This window comes from Sminthopsis crassicaudata, chromosome 2 (genome assembly GCF_048593235.1).
Source record: "Sminthopsis crassicaudata isolate SCR6 chromosome 2, ASM4859323v1, whole genome shotgun sequence".
Taxonomy (NCBI): domain Eukaryota; kingdom Metazoa; phylum Chordata; class Mammalia; order Dasyuromorphia; family Dasyuridae; genus Sminthopsis; species Sminthopsis crassicaudata.
In genome coordinates, this window is record NC_133618.1 from 49912143 (window position 1) to 49931117 (window position 18975).

General features: G+C 46.2%; 1 protein-coding gene across 2 annotated transcripts in view; it reads left to right on the top strand.

Moving 5' to 3' along the window:
- PIEZO1 (piezo type mechanosensitive ion channel component 1 (Er blood group)) overlaps positions 1-18975 on the top strand; it is a 171625-nt gene that overhangs the window by 110422 nt on the left and 42228 nt on the right. For both annotated transcript variants that reach the window (XM_074286205.1, XM_074286204.1), the window contains exons 6-11: positions 11282-11447; positions 11972-12185; positions 14235-14406; positions 14679-14768; positions 15222-15309; positions 18753-18850. In XM_074286205.1, the coding sequence (XP_074142306.1) occupies positions 11282-11447; positions 11972-12185; positions 14235-14406; positions 14679-14768; positions 15222-15309; positions 18753-18850 (828 nt within the window). The remainder of the gene's footprint in view (positions 1-11281; positions 11448-11971; positions 12186-14234; positions 14407-14678; positions 14769-15221; positions 15310-18752; positions 18851-18975) is intronic.

Consider the following 18975-nt stretch of genomic DNA (forward strand, 5'->3'; position numbering starts at 1 on the left):
CTTTTGATTAGATTTGAGAACTCTGAGAGCTAGCTAGATCTCTTGGGTGCTAGACTGGGAAAGCATGGGTTGAGGGCTCTAGAGCTTGAATGAATCTAGATTCTTCCAGCACTCTAGCAGATGGAATGATATTGGATTGTGTTACAGGGATATGGTGAAGGAAGGTTCTAGATCCTTGCAAGGAATGGATCTACAAGAACCCCAAAGCTGGCTTCTACATCCATGTGTTGGGCATTCTAAAATTTTCATGAGCCCAAGATTATAGAACCAATTAAAAGTTTTGACTCCTGGGAGTTTGAGAGATGGGAAAGGTAGAATCCATCAGTCAGAAGTCCCAGGACTCAACCTTGATCTTCTTTCCTGGAGGGGCTAATTTGGGGGGCTCAGCTCTTAACCCTCACATCCACGTGTGCCTTTAATTGCACAGGGACCCAGGCCACAGGATGGGTGTGCTCAGGACATCTGTGCTGAGAAGGGTATCGCCAAGTCTCCTATGGAAGGAAGGGGGTGTCCACGGTCATTTTAGAACTAAACATTTTTGGCCTCCCAGTGCTCGTGGATTCTCTCATCCCAATGTTCCTGGGGCTGGATAGTAGTGAGGATCCTGTCCCTAAACCTCCCCCTTCCCAGACTTGTCCCCCAAGCATTTTCTGCCTAATCCCCATTTGTTCTCATTTTCACCACTAACCTTGATCTTTTTCTACACTTGGGGTGGGATGGACAGTCTCCTGGTCCAGCTCATGACAGTGGCCTGGTCTGGCCTCCCTCCACCATCCTCCCAGGCCCCACCCAGAAAGCAGCCTTCCTTGAAAACCACATGAAGGAAAACACAGTTCCTGCCCTGACTCATCCCTGTGGCCCTGAGCATGGACCTTTCCCCAGTGCCAGGAGCCAGCTCCTTCATGATAGAGGCCCACGGTGGCCACCGATTGGCTCTGGTGCCATTCCGGGGCTGGGAACTGGCGCCTGTGTCGCCCAGGAGAGGGCTGGGCTCAGCAGGCTCCCGAGGAGGAGGGATATGTCAGCCAAGAGCCTGGGAGAAGGTCTGGGAAATGCAGAGCAGGCTCACTCCCTGTCTCCCTCAGGGCCCTTTTACTCCTGTTATCTCCTGGCCTAAGCCTGCATCTAGCTCCAGCTCTGAGTTCTGCCCCTCCTGACCATCCCTTTCCCTCCACCTCTGAGTCATTCAGAGCTGTGACACATCACAGCAACTGGTCAAGTCAGGACAGCCTCCTCTGAAGAAATAACAACAAACAGCAGAAAGGACCCTCGAACCCTGGTCCCTCCCCAATTCAGTCCTTGCTGGGTCCTCATTCTCCCCCGGCCTTCTCTTCTCTCTGATAAAAGTGACTGGAGAAGATCTTGTCTAAACCAGAAAGACTTCCCTCATGGGCCTGATCCCACCCAAGCTTCTCCAAAACTGGCTGCCTCTCAAAGACCTGTGCCTCAGTTTCCTCATTTATGAAAGGAGGAAAATACTATTTGCATTTACCTATTTCACAAAGCAAGCCCTCACAAAATAAGCATCCTATAATCTGAAGGTATAATTATAATTATATATATATATATATAATTATAATTGTTATTATTGCCAATATTATTGTTGGAAACAGTTCTGTCTGGGAGTCAGTGGACGTGTGTCTGGCCTGGTCCTGGGACTTCTGAGGGACTTTGTGCAATTAACTGCTCTGAACCAGTTTCCTTATATATTAATTGGGGGCTAGGTGGGGAAGGCACTAAGTTATGAGGTGATGGTCCATAACACTGAACTTGGGGTCAGTAAGTTCTTGGTTTACACACTATTTCAGCCACTTGTAGCAGTGTGACCCTGACCAAGTCACTTCAACTCAGCTGGCCTCAGTTTCCCCATCTGTATAAGGAAGGGCAGTTGGACTGTGAGGTGGATTTTGAGAGACAAAGGTGAAGCACCAGGCTTAGTCAGGAAGCCTCTGAAACCCTAGGCAAGTCTCATTCTGCCCAGAACAGCGACCTCTCTTATTTTCCTTCCTAGGTGAGAGGTGGAGGTGGGGCTAGGAGAAGAGGTGTGTATAACAGCTCCCAATGCAGAGCCTGGAAGCTCCCTCAAAATGCTGAGCTTTTTTCCCCTTTATGCCCACTTGCCAGAACCATTCACGTTTTGCCCAACCCATCCCTCTGAGTGAACCCAGAAACCCTAGCTTGGGTGCAGGAGGAGCCTGGGGGCCTTCTGGTTCAGCTAAAATAGAGTATAGCGTGTGGGCTGCTGCCCCACCACCCCTCTCCCCACCCTGGGGCAGGCGAGGGAGTTCATTGCCTACCTTTTTCTTTGCTAGTGTTCCAAGCCAGCCACACCCCCATCCCAACACACACACACACACACACACACACACACACACACACACACACACACACACACACTCACACACTCTCTCACACGCCCCTCCATCCCCTTCTGCATGCCTCATAAAAATGACTCAGAGGGCCATGGAGCACCTCCTCCTGGTTACCAGTCTGACAGGCAACAAACACGCCAAGGAACAGAGCTTACATTATAGAAAGCCTGGCTGGGCCACGCTGCTGAGCGTGAAGGAGTCAAAGGCTTAAGGCACTCCTATTTCCTCCCCCTCTGCTCCAGGTAGCCCTATTTATTGGGGAAGAGGAAGGACAGGATGAAATGAGAACATTCTGTCTGTCTCCCTTAGACCCACCCAGCTCTGAAATCTATAGGAATCATGCCCCCAAAGGGTGTTCCCTCCCCAAAGTCCTACCCTGACCTGAGATCAGCCAGCTCAACAGTCTCCCCATTCAGGTGGCTTAGAAAGAACTATCTGTGTCCCAAGCTTTGGAGCCAGTGGGAAGCCTGGGTCCCCTGAGAGTAATGAGATGAGGCTCCATTGACAGAATCCTTTAAATGTTACACAAAGTACTCTCCACAGTAGAAATTTCCCAGCAGCCTCCCTGTCTGCTAGCTCCCCATTATCTGAGAACAGCAATGGAAAGAATGAGAGGACCAAGGTTCAGATCCCTTTGACTTTGGGCAAGCTAATTTTGGGGGGCTCTCAAGTTTCCTTATCTTGAAAGGGAGAGGGTAGATGATCTCATTTTCTATCCAGCTTTAAACTGGATGACCCTATGCAGCCTTAAACCATCAGGTTTAAGGTGCCAGCCAGGTGTCCTTATCAAAATGTTCTGGGCAATAATAAATTAAAGTTCCTTCCTTCCTTCCTTCCTTCCTTCCTTCCTTCCTTCCTTCCTTCCTTCCTTCCTTCCTTCCTTCCTTCCTTCCTTCCTTCCTTCCTTCCTTCCTTCCTTCCTTCCTTCCTTCCTTCCTCCTTTCTCCTTTCATCTAAAAAGATTGAGTTGGAATAAATGACCTCTCAAGTAAATCCTTCCACCTCAGACCTATCATCTTTTCAAAGATCATATAAATCTTCCCAGGTTGCTGTGAATTCTTGATGTACATAATTTCTTAAGCTATATTAATATTTCATTATTTCATTGTACATTTCATTCAACCTCCCCCAGTTTAATGATTATCCACTTTCTTGTTTCTTGCTAGCAGAGAAAGGTCTGCTGTCATTATTTTATTGTACATTGGGCCTGGCTTTGTTTTACCTCTGTGAGTTTTCAGTGGTCTGTAGTGGGGTCATGGAGTCATGGGGTCATATCTTTCTTTCATTTATTTTTTTAAATTTTTTTTTGGGCAAAGCTATGGGGTTAAGTGGCTTGGCCAGGGTCACATAGCTGGGAAGCATCAAATTGAACTTAGCTCCTCCTGAGTCCAGACCTGATGCTCTATCCACTATCCACTAACTATTCCTCCTTCAATTCAACTTGAATCTCCTTGGAATAGCAAATCATATTGGGCTCCCAGAGGTTATGTGGAGATTAAATAACAATAATAGCTAGTATTTACATAGCACTTTAAGGTTTCTAAAGTGTTTTATGTCTATTTTCCCCTTTGATCCTTTCTACAATCCTTTGGGGGGTTAGATGCTGTTATTGTTTTTATTTTACAGATGAGAAACTGAGGCTCATAGCTCAGACAGCATGTCCAATCACAAGGCTAGTAAGTTGTGGGGCAGGATTTGATCCTGACTCCAGATCAGTTACCCAGCCCCCTCTTGGACCACATTGCTCTGTCCCTGTATTACTCATGGTTTAGGGAGAGACATAGTGTGTATGAATAAAGTCTAATATGAAATAGTGCATAAGGGGTCACAGGCCAAGTGCTATTAGAAAGCTGTGATGGGAAGAGCTCTGGATCTGTGTCCCAGAAACTCGAGTTCAAAATCTCTCTAATACTTACTACCTGTGTGATATTGGGAAAGTCACTGAGCCTAGCTGGTCCTCAGCTTCCTGCTCTGTAAAATGGACTATATGTCTCTGCAGTCAGTTCTCTACTTCTGATTCTATGACATATGCGACCTTGCTTCTCTTTGGACAAAGGGGATTGGGCTAGGGCTTCCTTCACTTCAAAATCCTGGGATCCCATAAGAGGCAAAGAGGGATGAAGTTGTTACAGGGGTGGGATGATGACCATCAGAGAAGGCTTCTGGGAGGAGCTGGCTTTGAAAAGGCAGTCTGGGAATTAGAGATTGAGGAAAGGCACTTTGACTCAGATGGCGACATGGACTTTTCCCGACAGGCCTGCTGGCAGCTGGGAGATTGTTTATCCTAACTTAAGAAATGAGGAAATAGGTTCAGAGGTGAAATCTTGGGTTAGGGTTACAAGGAGATTTAGTGATAGAGAAGGGAAGGAGAGAATCGGGCTTCTGGCTTCCAGCTGGGTCACTGAGAAGCCAGAATCCTCCCATCCATGGGAGCACCCCTCTATTCCCTGTACCCTGAGTTTTATTCTTGGCAGTGAAAATAGTGGAATTCACTGTTCCTATGAGCCCCATCAAAGTGGAAGGTCCATTTCCTCCTCTTTGGTTTGAAGCTCAAACCCTGTGGGGATTTACACAAAGGTGAAGTGTCCCTCCTCATGCTAAGAACTGGGTCCCATCCTAGAGTGAAGCTGAGTTTAATGGATTTGTCCAACCTTGGCATTGAATATAATCTCAAGAATTCCCAGGACAACAGCCCCACCAAGTGGTCATCCATTTGAGAGGCAGTATTGCACAGTGGTTACGGTCAGGCAGACCTCTGACATTTTTCTCATCATTTGATCTTGAGCAAATTCAGGGAACTGGGCTTGAAATGGGTGTTTCCATCTCCAAAACTTTTTTGGAAATCTCAGAGAGAGGAATCTAGTGATCTTCAGCCTGTAATCTGAATGAGGGATAGAAATACAGTGGAAGCATTATGGGATAACTCTGATTGCTGGAAGTTTTGTAACCTTCAGACCCTGCCTCCGGACCCTGCCTCAGCCCTTGCCACCATACCTGAAAGCAGCTTTCCAAGAACCTCTTCTTGAAAGCCAGACTTCCCATCCCCACATATTATACCCTCAGGGCCCTTTGACCTGGTCTCCTCCTCTGGTGCCCTCCAGTCTGTCACAGCTCATCAGCCAGACCCAACCTGGTTCTCTAGAGATGCTACAATAGCTTGGGAACAATTTTTTCCCTCCTCCAATGTAACATGGGCACACACTTGCTGTTTACCGGGTCTGGACCCCAGGGGTGGTTCTAAAACCAAGTTGGGCCTGACTCTGGCCAAGGACAATTTGGGCTTGAATGACCTTTCTGAGTTTGTATTCCCCCAGTCTGCAAGATTTCCTTCCAGATTTCTCTCAGCCTAGCTTCTGACCTTCTTCTCAGTTGAACATTTACTGAACTCTTACTCTACACAAGTTCCCTAGCTTTTCCCTTAGAAAGAGAAGATGGGTAAGAAGTGCTCTCCTTGCCAAGACTTTAGGCATCTGTTTTTCTCATTAGCCGAGCTGGGGTTTCCTGGAGCAGGCCGGGACATACCAGGAAGGCTCTGACACTGTGCACACATCATGCAGGAGGTTGGAGGTCATTGGCTGAAGGCCAGGCCCTGGGGAGCCGAAGGGAAGTCAGCTCCCCTGTACCTCCCCACTGCCTCTCCAACATCTCCGGCTCCCAGAACTTTTGCCCGACCGAGAAGTTTCAAAACATTCCTCCTCAGGAGCTCTAGACTGTCTGAGAGTAGGGAGGGCAGGGGGGAAATGGCAGTCTGCTTCAAGTAATGGATTTTGTTTTAAAGAATTTTTATTGAAAGCTAAAAAAAAGTACTTTATAGATCTTGTTATTTAGGGCCTTTTTTTCCCTCAGCAAAGAGCAGGGATGAGTGTTGAGGCATGAATTAGCAAAGAGAATTTGATATTTCCCATTTTCTCAGCTTTGGACTCTTGAGACAACTGTAAAGTGTGATGGTCAGGACACTGGAGAGGGAGTAAGAAAATCCATGTTTCGGGACCAGCTCTGTCACTAATTAACTGAATAACTAAGTAATTTTAACCCATCAGGACTCAGTTTCCTCAAATGGGAGTAATAATTTGGTTCTTGCCTACCTTATGAGAACGGAAGATATGATTGTCTCTATATTTTTACTTCCACTGCTTCTCCCTTTTCTATCCTTTAAGCTTCCATTGATAACCCACCATCCGTGAAGCTTTCCCTGAATCTAATCCCTGAAGCCAAAAACAAGCCTTTATCTCAAGCTCTTACTCAAATCACTTTGCCTGTTTTTATTCTTTGTCACATTTCCTCCTTATTATCATTTATCTATCTGTCTTCCCCACCTTGAGGTCAGGTTCAATATCCCATTTATGCTTGCATCCTTGGTATTGAGCACAGTGCCTTGAATGTAGTTAAGGTGGAAATTAAATGAGTAATAGAGGGACAGCTGTATTACTGTGGACTTCTTAATGACTACTTATTCTCTATGTGCCTTAGTTTCCTCATCAATAAAACAACAAGGTTGGACTCAATGGACCCTGAGCTTTGAATTCATATATCTTTTTATATTATATTTTATTTTTCTAACTGCATGTAAAAACAATTTTAACATTTGTTTTTTAAACTTATAAATTCCAAATTTTCTCTCTTTTCAATCATGCAAAACATATTTTCATATTAGCCTTATTGTGAAAGAAAACAGATCCTTTTCCAAAAAAAAAAAAAAAAAAAAAGAATGAAGTTTAAAAAACCCCAACAAACTGGCATTTTTCATTGTAAATTCTTCAGATGTGTTTTGGATGATTATGTTGCTTAAAATAGCTACGTTCAGGGTTGCTGATCATACAATATTGCTGTTATTGTGATACAATGTTCTCCTGGTTCTGCTCACTTGCATCAGTTCATCTACATCCTCCAGGTTCTTCAGAAACCATCCTGCTCATTATTTCTTCCTAGGATATGTCTTCTAAAAATATAAATCCCTGTTCATAAGAAAAGACTATTAAAAATCCAGACTGAGGGAAGGGATTTTGAAGGTCAAGTCCAACCACCAACACACTTTTCTGGAGTGATGGCAATTTGAGAATTGTACACATGTTTAGAGATCACCCCACGTGGACACAAACCGTATACACCCAAACAATTGTAATCACCCTCTGTCCCACACTCATGCATGTGTATTCACATGTGTGCACATGTTTACACACACACACACACACACACACACATCACACTTGAACCTAGAAGAGAATGTCCTGCTCTGAGCTCAGCAGATGTGAGGCAACAACACTTGCATCCCAGGTTCCCTGCTGGAAACTTTGTCTCATGTCAGATGGGTCCATTAGGAGAGGGAGCTGAAGCTGGCCTTGGTTCCAGCCCGTGGGCGAGCTTGAAGTCAGCAGGCCTTTTTCCCAAGCACCTGCCTTTCCCATCAAACACAGACTCTGAATCAACCCTCCCCAAATGTCATAATATTCCACAGCAGACCTCTCAGTGGGATTTCCCAGGACCTGGGCCAGGGGCAGATGGGAATGATGGCATGAGGGAACTTTACATGTGATAGCTTCTCCTTTTTTCTCAGTGCCTCCCTCCTTTCCTCTTGAATCTCTTCCATCAGCCAGTCTGGGCACTCGGGAGCAAGGCTGAGACCCTCCAGATGGGCTTCCTGACTTATGATGGCTGGGTCCTCCCTCCACTAACCACCCAGCAGTTTCCCCCAAATCCTTCCTCACCTTTCCTTTGCCTCCTGACACGGTCAAAGGAGTTGCTGGGGTCATCTTAGCTTAATGTTGGAAGTGCGGTCCATTAGGGTAGAATTCAGAGGGTTAGATTTGCAATTGTAACACTGGGATTTGGGTCCGATTCATTAGCCAAATCATTTCCCCTTGATGATCCTCAATTTTTAAAATGATGTGGCTGAACTAGGAAGACTCTAAGGTCTATATCTGTGGTTATAGTCTTCCTTATTTCTCAAAAACCTTTTCTGATATGTTTTTGTTTTGTTTTTTAGCAGATACTGTATCTCTCAATAACTTACTTTTTGGATAAAATAGACCTCTTTTTTTTTCCTTTTGGAAAATGACCTTTCACTTTTGGTGGGGGCTCCCTGGTTCTAATATTGTGGGGTTTAGTGATCAAACCCACATGCCCCATTGATATAAAGTGCTTCCCACTCACAAGCATCCTGATCTCAATGATATCTCAGCCCCAGGGTTGGGGCAGCTAGTTGATATAGTGCATAGGGCACCAGCCCTGAAGTCAGAAAGAGCTAAGTTCCAATCTGGTCTCAGACCCTTAACACTTCCTAGCTGTGTGACCCTGGGCAAGTCACTTCACCCCAATTGCCTCAGCAAAACACACACACAAAACAGGGTTTTTCCTGACTCATCCTCCACAGGGCGAAATCTCTTATTTTAAAATAGTTTTAGGGGCAACTAGTTGGTGCAGTGGAAAGAGCACCAGCCCCAAAGTCAAGAGGACCCGAGTTCAAATTTGGCCTCAGACACTTAACACTTCCTGGTTGTGTGACTCTGGGCAAGTCACTTAAGCCCAATTGCCTCGGGGAGAAAAAAGCAAAAAAAAAATTTATTGAAGTTTAAAAAAAAACCAAAAGAAATCAAAACATCACTTTCATTTATAAATTATATACCTGAATTCCTCTGCCTCATCAACCACCAGGTTTTATGTAGCACTTTACATATATTATCTCATTTGATGCTCACAGCATCTGTGGGAGATGAATGCTGTTATTACTCACCCTTTAAAGATAGGGAAAATAGGTTAAATGGTTTGCCCAGGGCCACAGAGCTACTAAGTGTCTGAGACAGGATTTGAACTCAGCTCTTCCTGACTTCAGTCCCAGAGCTCAAGCCACACAGTTTAGTTAGGCAGGAAGAGCCCTAGCTTGTAACAGGGTGTAGTTAAACATATCAGACTCACACATTGGTCATGTATCAAAAGAGGTTGAAACAATCACAAAGGGATTTGCAGCCCTTACAACTCTATGTAAATGTTGGGGTTGAACCTAATACCCAGTGATGTAAGCCTCATTAGGCTCCTGTGGTCCACCACCTTTTTCCCAGGAAGGGTCATAGAGTAGATCAATTCTGATGTCTGTTCTTTTTGGTTTTGTTAATTGCATTCTTCCCCCTCCTCCCCCTTTTTTATTGTTTTCTATTTTTTCTGGTTACACATATACATTAATTTTTTAATATATACATTTCTTTATGAATCATGTTGGGAGAGAAAAATCAGAACAAAAGGGAAAAATCACAAGAGAAAAAAAACAGAAGAAAAAGAAAAAATGAACAAAGCATGTGTTGATTTACTTTGTTTCCAATTAATTGCATTCTTGACTCTAATTACTGTATTCTAGGTCAGTTGATTAGGTAAAGCATTGGGTTTGAAACACCTAAAAGGTTTCAGACACTCCTAGAATTCTCTGGACCACACTTTGAAAAATCCAGAGAGAGGATTCCTAATCTGTTCTTTTATATGTGTCTCTCATTGGGTTGTGGCCAAACAATGCAATTATCAACTACCATTTCCAAGGACCAGTGAAATACAGTTATTCCTTCTACATCATGATTTCCCCCATTGAGATTTTGATATATTGCAGGTTGAAATTAAATAAGAATTTGGGGGAGTTTTGCAGAAGCTGCAGATGACATACAAAAGCTGGCAGATGACACACAAAATGCTTAGAGATTCTGAAATGCATAAAAAATTTGTATAGTTTTATATAATGTAGCTTGTGATCCAATACTTAATCCAAATTTTACAATAAACACCCCATAAAAGAAAAAGAAAAAAATCAGACTTCTCTCATAGTAAGGTAGAGCCAAGTAATTTTACACAGATTTTCCACATCACGGGGGCACCGTCCCCCTAACTTCTGTGAGATGGAAAATACAACAGTATATTGTCCATTTCCTGACAGAGAGGTGACAGACTCAAGATGCTGAACAAGACACATTTTTGGATATGGTCAATGTAGGAATTGGTTACGTTTGACTCAGCATATTTGTTACAAGGGATTATTTTTTTATTTGTTTACCCCAGTGGGAGAGAGGGGGGATAAATGGGAGCAAGAAAAAAAATGCTTTATAAGTGAAAAAAATTTAAATACTGAACATCTGACATGGGTCAGACTGTCCAAGACTCCAGTGTGCCAAGATAGAACAAATTTCAGCCCCCGTGACCCATCTTGGTCCAGAGCAGATGTTTTCCCCCTGATAGCATATTATCTCCAAAGCCAGGGGAAAAATGTCTTTGCTTCAGAAGCTCACAAGACGGCTAAGAAAAATGGATGTTTCTTATTCATTACCTTTACAGATAACTCAATTACCTGACCCTGCAGGGACTTACAGGAAAAGTAGTTCCTACTTGGGAAAGATCAGGGTGTCCCACCCCCAGGCTGAGAGTGGAAGAGGGACCAGGCAGCCATTTGCGTTTAATTTTTTTGGGAAGTACTGAGCAATTTAAGATTAGCAGTATTCCCTAGGATCTTCTCTGCACCCCCCCCCATACTTCCCCAGCTGCCAGTCCTGAACAGGGAGTTGCAGGTGGGAGGAGAACCCTATGTAGAAAGGGGAGCCTGAGCCCCTGAGAAAGGATGTGGGATTATGGGAATTCATGCCAATTTAGGGTGACATGGTGGAAAGACAAGCTTTATAGTCAGAGGACTAAGTTTGAATTCTGGCTTTTCTGCTATATCTGTCTTATTTCCTCTCTCTGAGCTTCTATAATAATGAAGAAGTCAAGCTGAACCAGATGATCTCCAAGGTGTTTGTTTTGCCCTAAATTCAATGATCTAATGATCTCCTTCTTTCCCTCCTTTCTTTCCTTTCTCCTTCCCTCCCTCCTTCCCTCTTTCCCTTTCTCTTTCCTTTCCTTCCTCCCTTCTTCCTTTTTTCCCCACTCTCTCTTGAATTCAGGACAATGATGAGAGGGAGACCAATGGTAATCATCAAGAATGGCCACAAGGAAGTCCAGAGGCCTCAAATCGGGCGTCTCGCCTGGCTGTGAAGCTCAGGGTCACTGTCCACTGGCTGCTGAAAGCGATGGGAAACACGCTGGCCATCGTATTGCTGGCACTGGCAGGTACCACTCCAGGCACTGACCCTGAGATCCTGGACTGAGCCATGGCCAGGGTACCACCTGGGCATCAGCTCAGAAGTGAATGGCTTTTAAGGACTGTCCTTCAGTCCCCATCCCTATCCTAAGACACAGGACTAAAACTGTTTGTGTGCCCAAGTAGAATGAGATCCCAATGGTTCCTTCTGGCACTATCCATCCATGATCTGTAAGACCCTTTCTGGCACTAGTTATCCATGATCCCTAAGACCCCTTCTGGCACTATCTGTCCATGATCCCAGTGGTTCCTTCTGGCACTACCCATCCATGATCCCTAAGACCCCATCTGGCAAAGGGAGCTGTATATAGAAGGGAGAGCTGGAGGAAAATCCACATGACCGGGCTTGGTGACTACTAAAGTCTCTCCTTCCTCTCAAGCCTTGAGCTTCTGAGATGCCAAGGGAAAGTCAGGATACCCGTGATGTCTCCCACGCTTTTCCTTCTCCAGCTGCTACAAGTTCAGGCCTGGAGAGTGTCTTGTCTTTCTGCAGGTATCACTCTGCCCTCTGCCTTCTCCAGCATCTACTACTTGCTGTTCCTGGGCCTCTGTACCTGGTGGGCTTGCCACTTCCCCATCAGCCACCTGGGCTTCAATGCCCTCTGTGTGATGGTTGGCTGCTTCTCCGGTGGCCACCTCCTCTGCCTCTACTGCTATCAGACGTCCTTTATACAGACACTGCTTCCACCTGCTAGCATCTGGGCCAGGTAAGGGGGGCACAGACACCCGGTCGTGGGAGAGCCTGTCTATGACCAGACTTCTAAGTAGCTCGGCAGCTGGACCTGTGAAAAGTAGGGGTCAAACCACTGCCCCATTCCATTTGTCCACGATCCAGGGAAGGCTAAGATCCTCAGATTGAGCCAGCCGAGCTGGACTTCATACCCCAGCGGTCCTCAAACTTTTTAAACAGGGGCCAGTTCACTGTCCCTCAGACTGTGGGAGGGCTGGGCTATAGTAAAAACAAAAGCTCACACTGTCTCTGCCCTCAGCCCATTTGCCATAATCCAGGGCCGAATAAACGTCCTCAGCGGTTGCATCTGACCCGCGGGCGGTAGTTTGAGAATCCTTGTCATACCCTATAAACAGCTTGGACTGATATGCGTTTTAGTGATGCTTTTTTTTTTTTTTACTGTACAATCATTCTCAAATATTCCCCATGGCTCTCTTCAATATTGAGATGATTCAAACCACTTCCAATTGTTCAATGATGAAGAGAGCCATCTACTCCCAGAGAGGACTGTGGGAACTGAGTGTATTCACAACATAGCTTTTTCACTCTTGTTGTTTGCTTGCATTTTGTTTTGCTTCTCTTTTTTTATTGGTTTGATTTGGTTTTTTTGTGTAGCACAATAATTGTATAAATGTGTATGCATACATATATTTAACATATTTTAACATCTATTTCTACCATATTGAACAAATATTGGACTACTTGCCATGTAGGAGAGGGCAATGGAGAAGGGAGGGAAAATTGGAACACAAGATTTTGCAAGGGCTAATGTTGAAGAATTGTCTGTGCATATGTTTTGAAAAATAAAAAGCTTGGGGCAGCTAGGTGGCGCAGTGGATAGAGCACCAGCCCTGAATTCAGGAGGACCCGAGTTCAAATCTGGTCTCAGACACTTAACACTTCCTAGCTGTGTGACCCTGGGCAAGTCACTTAACCCCAGCCTGGGGGGGGGGGGGGAAGCTTTGTTTAAAAAAAACAAACCACCAAATATTCCCATTCCCCATCCCAACTCCTATTCTCATTGAGGGTTTCCTCATAATTAAATTGGGACTGGGAGTGGGAACTTATTGAGCAGAACTCATTGTGTCTGATAGCCTATGAGATATTCTACTCCCATAATCTCCCACCTCTCTTCAGAGAGCTTGGGAACAGAGGATAGGGGGAAATGGGAGGAGAGGGGCTGCCAGCTGGACCTGAAACTGTGGGAGCTGCCCAGGATGGAGCTGAGGTGAGGACGTGGAAATACCCAACTCAGGGAGATAAGCACAGCTGTGGAATCGCTGAGCATGAGATCCAGGCTGCTTTGACTGGGCCTGAGAGTGGGGCCCAGGAGGGCCCCTTCTGCCCACCTTTCCCCCACTCCCTCCTCTCAGTTCCTCCGGCCCCTCATCCTTTATGAAAACAGACCGTGAGTCACCCCACAGTCTTGGGATTAGAGATTTATTGCATGAAATCTAAAATGTGGGATTAAGTGTTGGAAAGGGGTGCGGATGTCTAGAAAGAACCATGAGAATCTTTCCTCCTGGTCATGAGACCGCCTCCACTCCCCACAGATCCTGACCTTAGTACCAACCCCCGAGTCTCCTCATCCCCCGAACTCCTGGCGTCTTCCAAGTTTCCATCCCTGGCTATCCAAGCGTTCCACATCTCTGACTCTCAATGGAATCTCCCCTCCTACCTCTGAGTTCTTTTCCCAGACAAGGTCACGTAGCTGGGTGGTTCAATAGGTAGAGCCTGAGTCAGGAAGGCCTGGATTTAAATCTGGCCTGTATTTGTCACATAACCTTAAACCTCTATCTTTTCCACAGCCCTAAGCCCCCTCCCCTCCCCCTGAGCTCTCCCCTCCCCTCCCTCCCAGTACCCATTTCCCTTCTCCCCTTGACTTCTCACGTCCCCTCTCCCAACCTCCCATCTGTGTTAACTTTGTCTTTGCTCCTCCCCCCGAACCTCTCTCTCTCGCACCCCGAGAGAACCCACAAGTTCCCTGTGCCTGGGAGATGGACGACTCTCTGCCTCTCCACCCCAGGGTTTTTGGTCTCAAGGACATTGTCAGCCTCACCAACTGCTCCAACCCCAATGCCCTCGTCCTTAACACCAGCCACGACTGGCCTGTGTACGCAAATCCGGGCGTCCTGCTGCTGCTATACTACACCGTGGTCTTGCTGCTCACACTGAGGAGGATGGAGCCCTCTGACCAGGTGAGGAGCCCGGCTGAGCCAAAGATGCCGGAGGCTGTTCTGGGAAAGGGGAGAAAGATGCCCGAGTGCAGGGCCCCGTTTCCCTGTGTCTGGGAAAGAGCACAATTTTCTTTCATTTGGCAGACCCTGAGGCGATTAGCATTTTAGAGCCTGTTTCCTCCTCTGTGAAATGGGTACAGTAATAATCCTCATAGAGTTTTTGGAGAAAACATAAAGTTTAAAGGTGCCGCAGAAATGAATTTTTGTTGTAATTTCTACCTTCCATTACTCAGAAGGAGGATGCTGAAGGAGAACAAGAAGTGGAGCTGATGGAGGTGGGCCAGGCACACAAAGGGCGGAGCCGAGCCATGGAGGAAACCAAGGTGAGAACCTGCCATCTTTCTGGCTCTCTTTTAGGTGGTGTGTTCTCCAGGGAACACTGAAGGCCTGACTCAGGACAGGCAGGAAGGGTCAGAAAAGGGCGTTGTTTAGAGTCGACTCTAGAGCAGGACATCTTCACCTGGTAACTGTGAACCCCTGAGATCAATTCTCAGCCCCCTGCCCGCCCCTGAGGGACTGAGGATTCTCCCTTTCAGGGCAGCGAGGTAGTATAGTATATAGTGTCTCGCCCGAAGTCAGGAAGACCTGAATTCAAACTTATTAGCTGCGTGACCTGGGCATTCAATCTGTTTGCCTCAGTTTCCTTATCTGTAAAATAGAGCATAATAACAGCTCCTACCTCCTAAGGTTGTTGTAAGGATCAAACTAGTAAAACATTCAGTATGGTGCCTGGCACACAGTAGGTGCTACATAAATGCTATGAATTAATTTTCCAGAATATGCTGCCGGGGAGTCCCACTGATTCCACAGAGAATTGCACCGTCCACGTCTTGAACAGCCAGACTCCGACCCAGCATCGTCCCGGTAAGAGCCCGAGGGACGGGGTGAGGGAATGGCAGTAAGAGGCTCGGGCCCTCGCTGTCTCTGCAGAGCCACGGCTGGTGACTGTGCTCGGTCCGATTTTCTGACCCGTGGAGCATTTAGTCAAGAGCCTCTCCGGAGTCCGAATGTTATTGGCTGAACGCTGGGACCCCGTTTCCACCCCGGCTGAGGGGAGTGGGGCTGGCCAGGGAAGTCACCCCCTTGTCGTGTCACCAGCTCCACCTTCATCGGGGAAAGCCGAGCAGCGTGCGCCCTCTTCTGCCCTCCTTACTCACTCCCTCCATTCCTGGAGAGCCCAGCAGACGCTCGGGGTTGGAAGGGTCTCAGAGGGTTCTGTGTTTGGGGCTGCCCATTCCCAAGGGTCACCCGGCCCCCCATGGAAATGAGCAGGGGCACTCCCAGGGCTAGATGAGCCAGATGAGCCAAACCCGCCTCTTGCAGCTCCCCCTCCCTTCTCCCCCAGCTCTGTGTCCAGGGCTCCTTCCTTTACACCGGCTCTCTTTTTGCCCAAGAGGGACTGGTCTCCCACTCAAACCCTACTTGGGATACATTTTTATTAAGCCCAGAACCCTGGGAGTCCGTAGAAGAAGCCTTGGGATGGCCGAAGGGGAAGGGGGGGAATTTGCGGGCAGGAGCGGCTCCCCCGGGCCCTTCCTGGTCCCCGGACAAGGGCTGATGTCCAGTTTGAAGCCCGGTCCTGGGACTCTCTCTTTTCTAAATGAATTCCTCCCAAATTTGGCTCCTCTGCTGGGAGAGCAGGCTGAGGTCTGCCCCCTGGTGGCCGATGAGATCATGCTGCTGCAGGTCGCCTGAATCATGGCCAGAGTGGAAGGGAAAGGGATCAGAAATCCTGTCCAGACAGGGCCTTTTAGTGACTCGGGCTGCCTTAGTTTTTTTGTCTGTAAAATGGAGATAATAACGGCACCTACCACCCAGAGCTGTTGCTCTCCCAACCTTAAAATGCTGACTTTTCGTTGTTATTCCCTTCTGCCCGACAGTCCCCTCTTGGCAGACATCTGATTATTATCTGGAAGAGAACTTAGTCCCCACCCCTTCGTTTTACAGAGTAGGAAAACGAGGCTCAGTAGAAGAAAGTGATTTCCTCCAAGTCTCACAGGTAGAAAGCAGCAGGGACTGATCTCAACCCAAGTCCCTGGACCCCCAAACCACTAAGTTTTCCACCTCCTGGTGTTGGCCATGGCTTCTCTCCAAGACCTCCCATATCCAGGAGCCCCCAGGGAGCCCCTGACCTGCAGATGAGAGGCTGTCTGGGAGTGTGGGGGCTGCTGCCCATGGAGGGAAGCTGATTCATGGGGACCCATCTCGAGAATTCCTCTGAATCCTCATCCTCTACTCTCAAGCTGGTTTCCTGCCAAGGCTCCAGGCAGACTCCAACTTGAACTTGGCTTGACCCATCCCGTTCTCTGGGTCACCAGCTCCCATGCCCTCACACTGCATGTGTCTCATGACTGAGGCGGGAACAGGGCTCCGGGGCCTCCTGTGGCCAGGGCTGGGGGCTGGGGATTGGGAAGTGCTGGGAGTGGGCTGTTCTTTAACCATCATTAGGCCACCCACCGAGTAAGTGAGAGAAAGAAAGTTTGTTCCAGGGAAGAAGCTATTCTTTTTGCTGTTTATATTATTTTGGGTTTCATTCCCCCTTTTTGATGCACAATTCTATTGGGCAGTTTTTCCTTCCTCCTCCATCTCTTGCTTTTCCCCTTTTGCTTCCTCTCTTCCTGTCCTAACTCCCTTTCCTTCCTCTTTGCCTCCACCCCCAATCTGATCGTTCTCCTCATTCTTCTCCCTTTATGTGTTTCCTACTCCAAGAAGGGAGGTGGTGCAGTGGATAGAGCACTGCATCTAGACTTAAGAAGACCGCAATTCTAATCCAGCCTTAGATACTTAGAGCTGTATGACTCTGACTGAGGCACTTGACCTCTGTCTGCCTCAGTTTCCTCATCTATAAAATGGGAAAAATGATAACACCTAACTCACAAGGTTGGAAGGAGCAAAGGAGAAAATATTTGTAACGCTTAGCATAGTGCCTGTCACATAGTAGGAATTTAATAAAGTTTTTTACTCTTACAGTAGAGGGCAATATGGAGGAAGATAAGTATTGTCTGAAGCTTAATCTCTTCAGATTTGGCTCAAAGAGGAATAATAACACACTCAGTTACGTACAGAAATTTATCTTGCCCTGTAGGGAAGTAGGAGAAGAAAGAGGGGAAAAAGGAAAGGGCTAACTAGGTAGAAAGAATGGCAGAAACAGTAGGAGAAAGGGATAAGAGAAGAGAGGAATGTTAGAAGGGAAGACAGATTGATGGAGGAGATGGTCAGAAACAAAATGCTAGTGAAGAGGGACAGAGTGGAAAGAGAAAAAAGAATAAACAGGGAAAAAATAGGAAGGAGGGAAACAGCTGGTAATCATAACTGTGAACGTGAACAGGATGAAGTCTCTCATAAAATCGAAGCAGATAAGAGTGGATTAAGAAGTAGAATCCTACAATATGTTGTTTACAAGAACACATTTGAATCAGAAGGATATACATAAAGGTAAAAGGTTGGAGCAGAGTATATTATGCTTCAGTTGAAGTAAAAAATTAAAAAAGCATGGCAAAAGCAAAAATAAGTTCAATTAAAGAGAAAGTACATCTTGTCAAAAGATACCATAAATAATGAAGTAATATCAATGCCAAACATATATGTACCACATGGTAGAGCATCCACATTCTTAGAGAAGAAGGTCAGTTAAAAGAAGAAATAGCAAAACTACTGCGGGGGGACCTCAACCTCCCCCTCTCAGAATTAGATAAATCTATCCACAAAATAAAGGAGAAAGAAGTTAAGGAGCTGAATAGGATCTTAGAAAACTTAGATATGAGAGACCTCTAGAGAAAATTCAATGGAGACAGAAAGGAATATATCTTTTTCTCAACATGGCACCATGTATTAGGGTACAAATACTTGTTTCTTTCTTTTGTCCTTTCCTTCCTTCCTTCCTTCCTTCCTTCCTTCCTTCCTTCCTTCCTTCCTTCCTTCCTTCCTTCCTTCCTTCCTTCCTTCCTTCCTTCCTTCCTTCCTTCCTTCCTTCCTTCCTTCCCATCTTCTGACCTAGCTCCCCCTTCACCTCTTAATTTCCCAGCTTTTGCACAGAAACTATATTTCCATGGCTAATCTGTAATTTTTATCCATCTATTAGAATGTAATTTATAGGACAGAAATGGCTAAAATTAGGGGATACTTAGTTCATTGGGTCTCTCTTACTGAGCTTTGACTGTTGGCTTAGATTCTCTCCAGACTCTGGAACAGTTTAGAATATGGGGAACAAAGTCATGGAGAGAGAAGGGAAAAGGGAAAAGGTTAACAGTCTGGGTTGGAGGAGCACTTCTCTGAACTGCCCTCCTTTAATCCTTATTCCTTTTTAGGAAGTAATCAAGCTGAGCCCAGGGAGACCTCACCTCTGCATGCCCTTGGCCATGTCATCATGAACCAGAGCTATGTGTGTGCTCTTATCGCCATGATGGTAAGGAAGTGAGGGCAGGAGACCAGATGGATGATGCCAGATAGGGCTGTTCTGCCCATAACCCTGACACAACTGCTAATACCATCAGATTATAAAATGTCACTGTGGGGAGGGACCTAGGCATT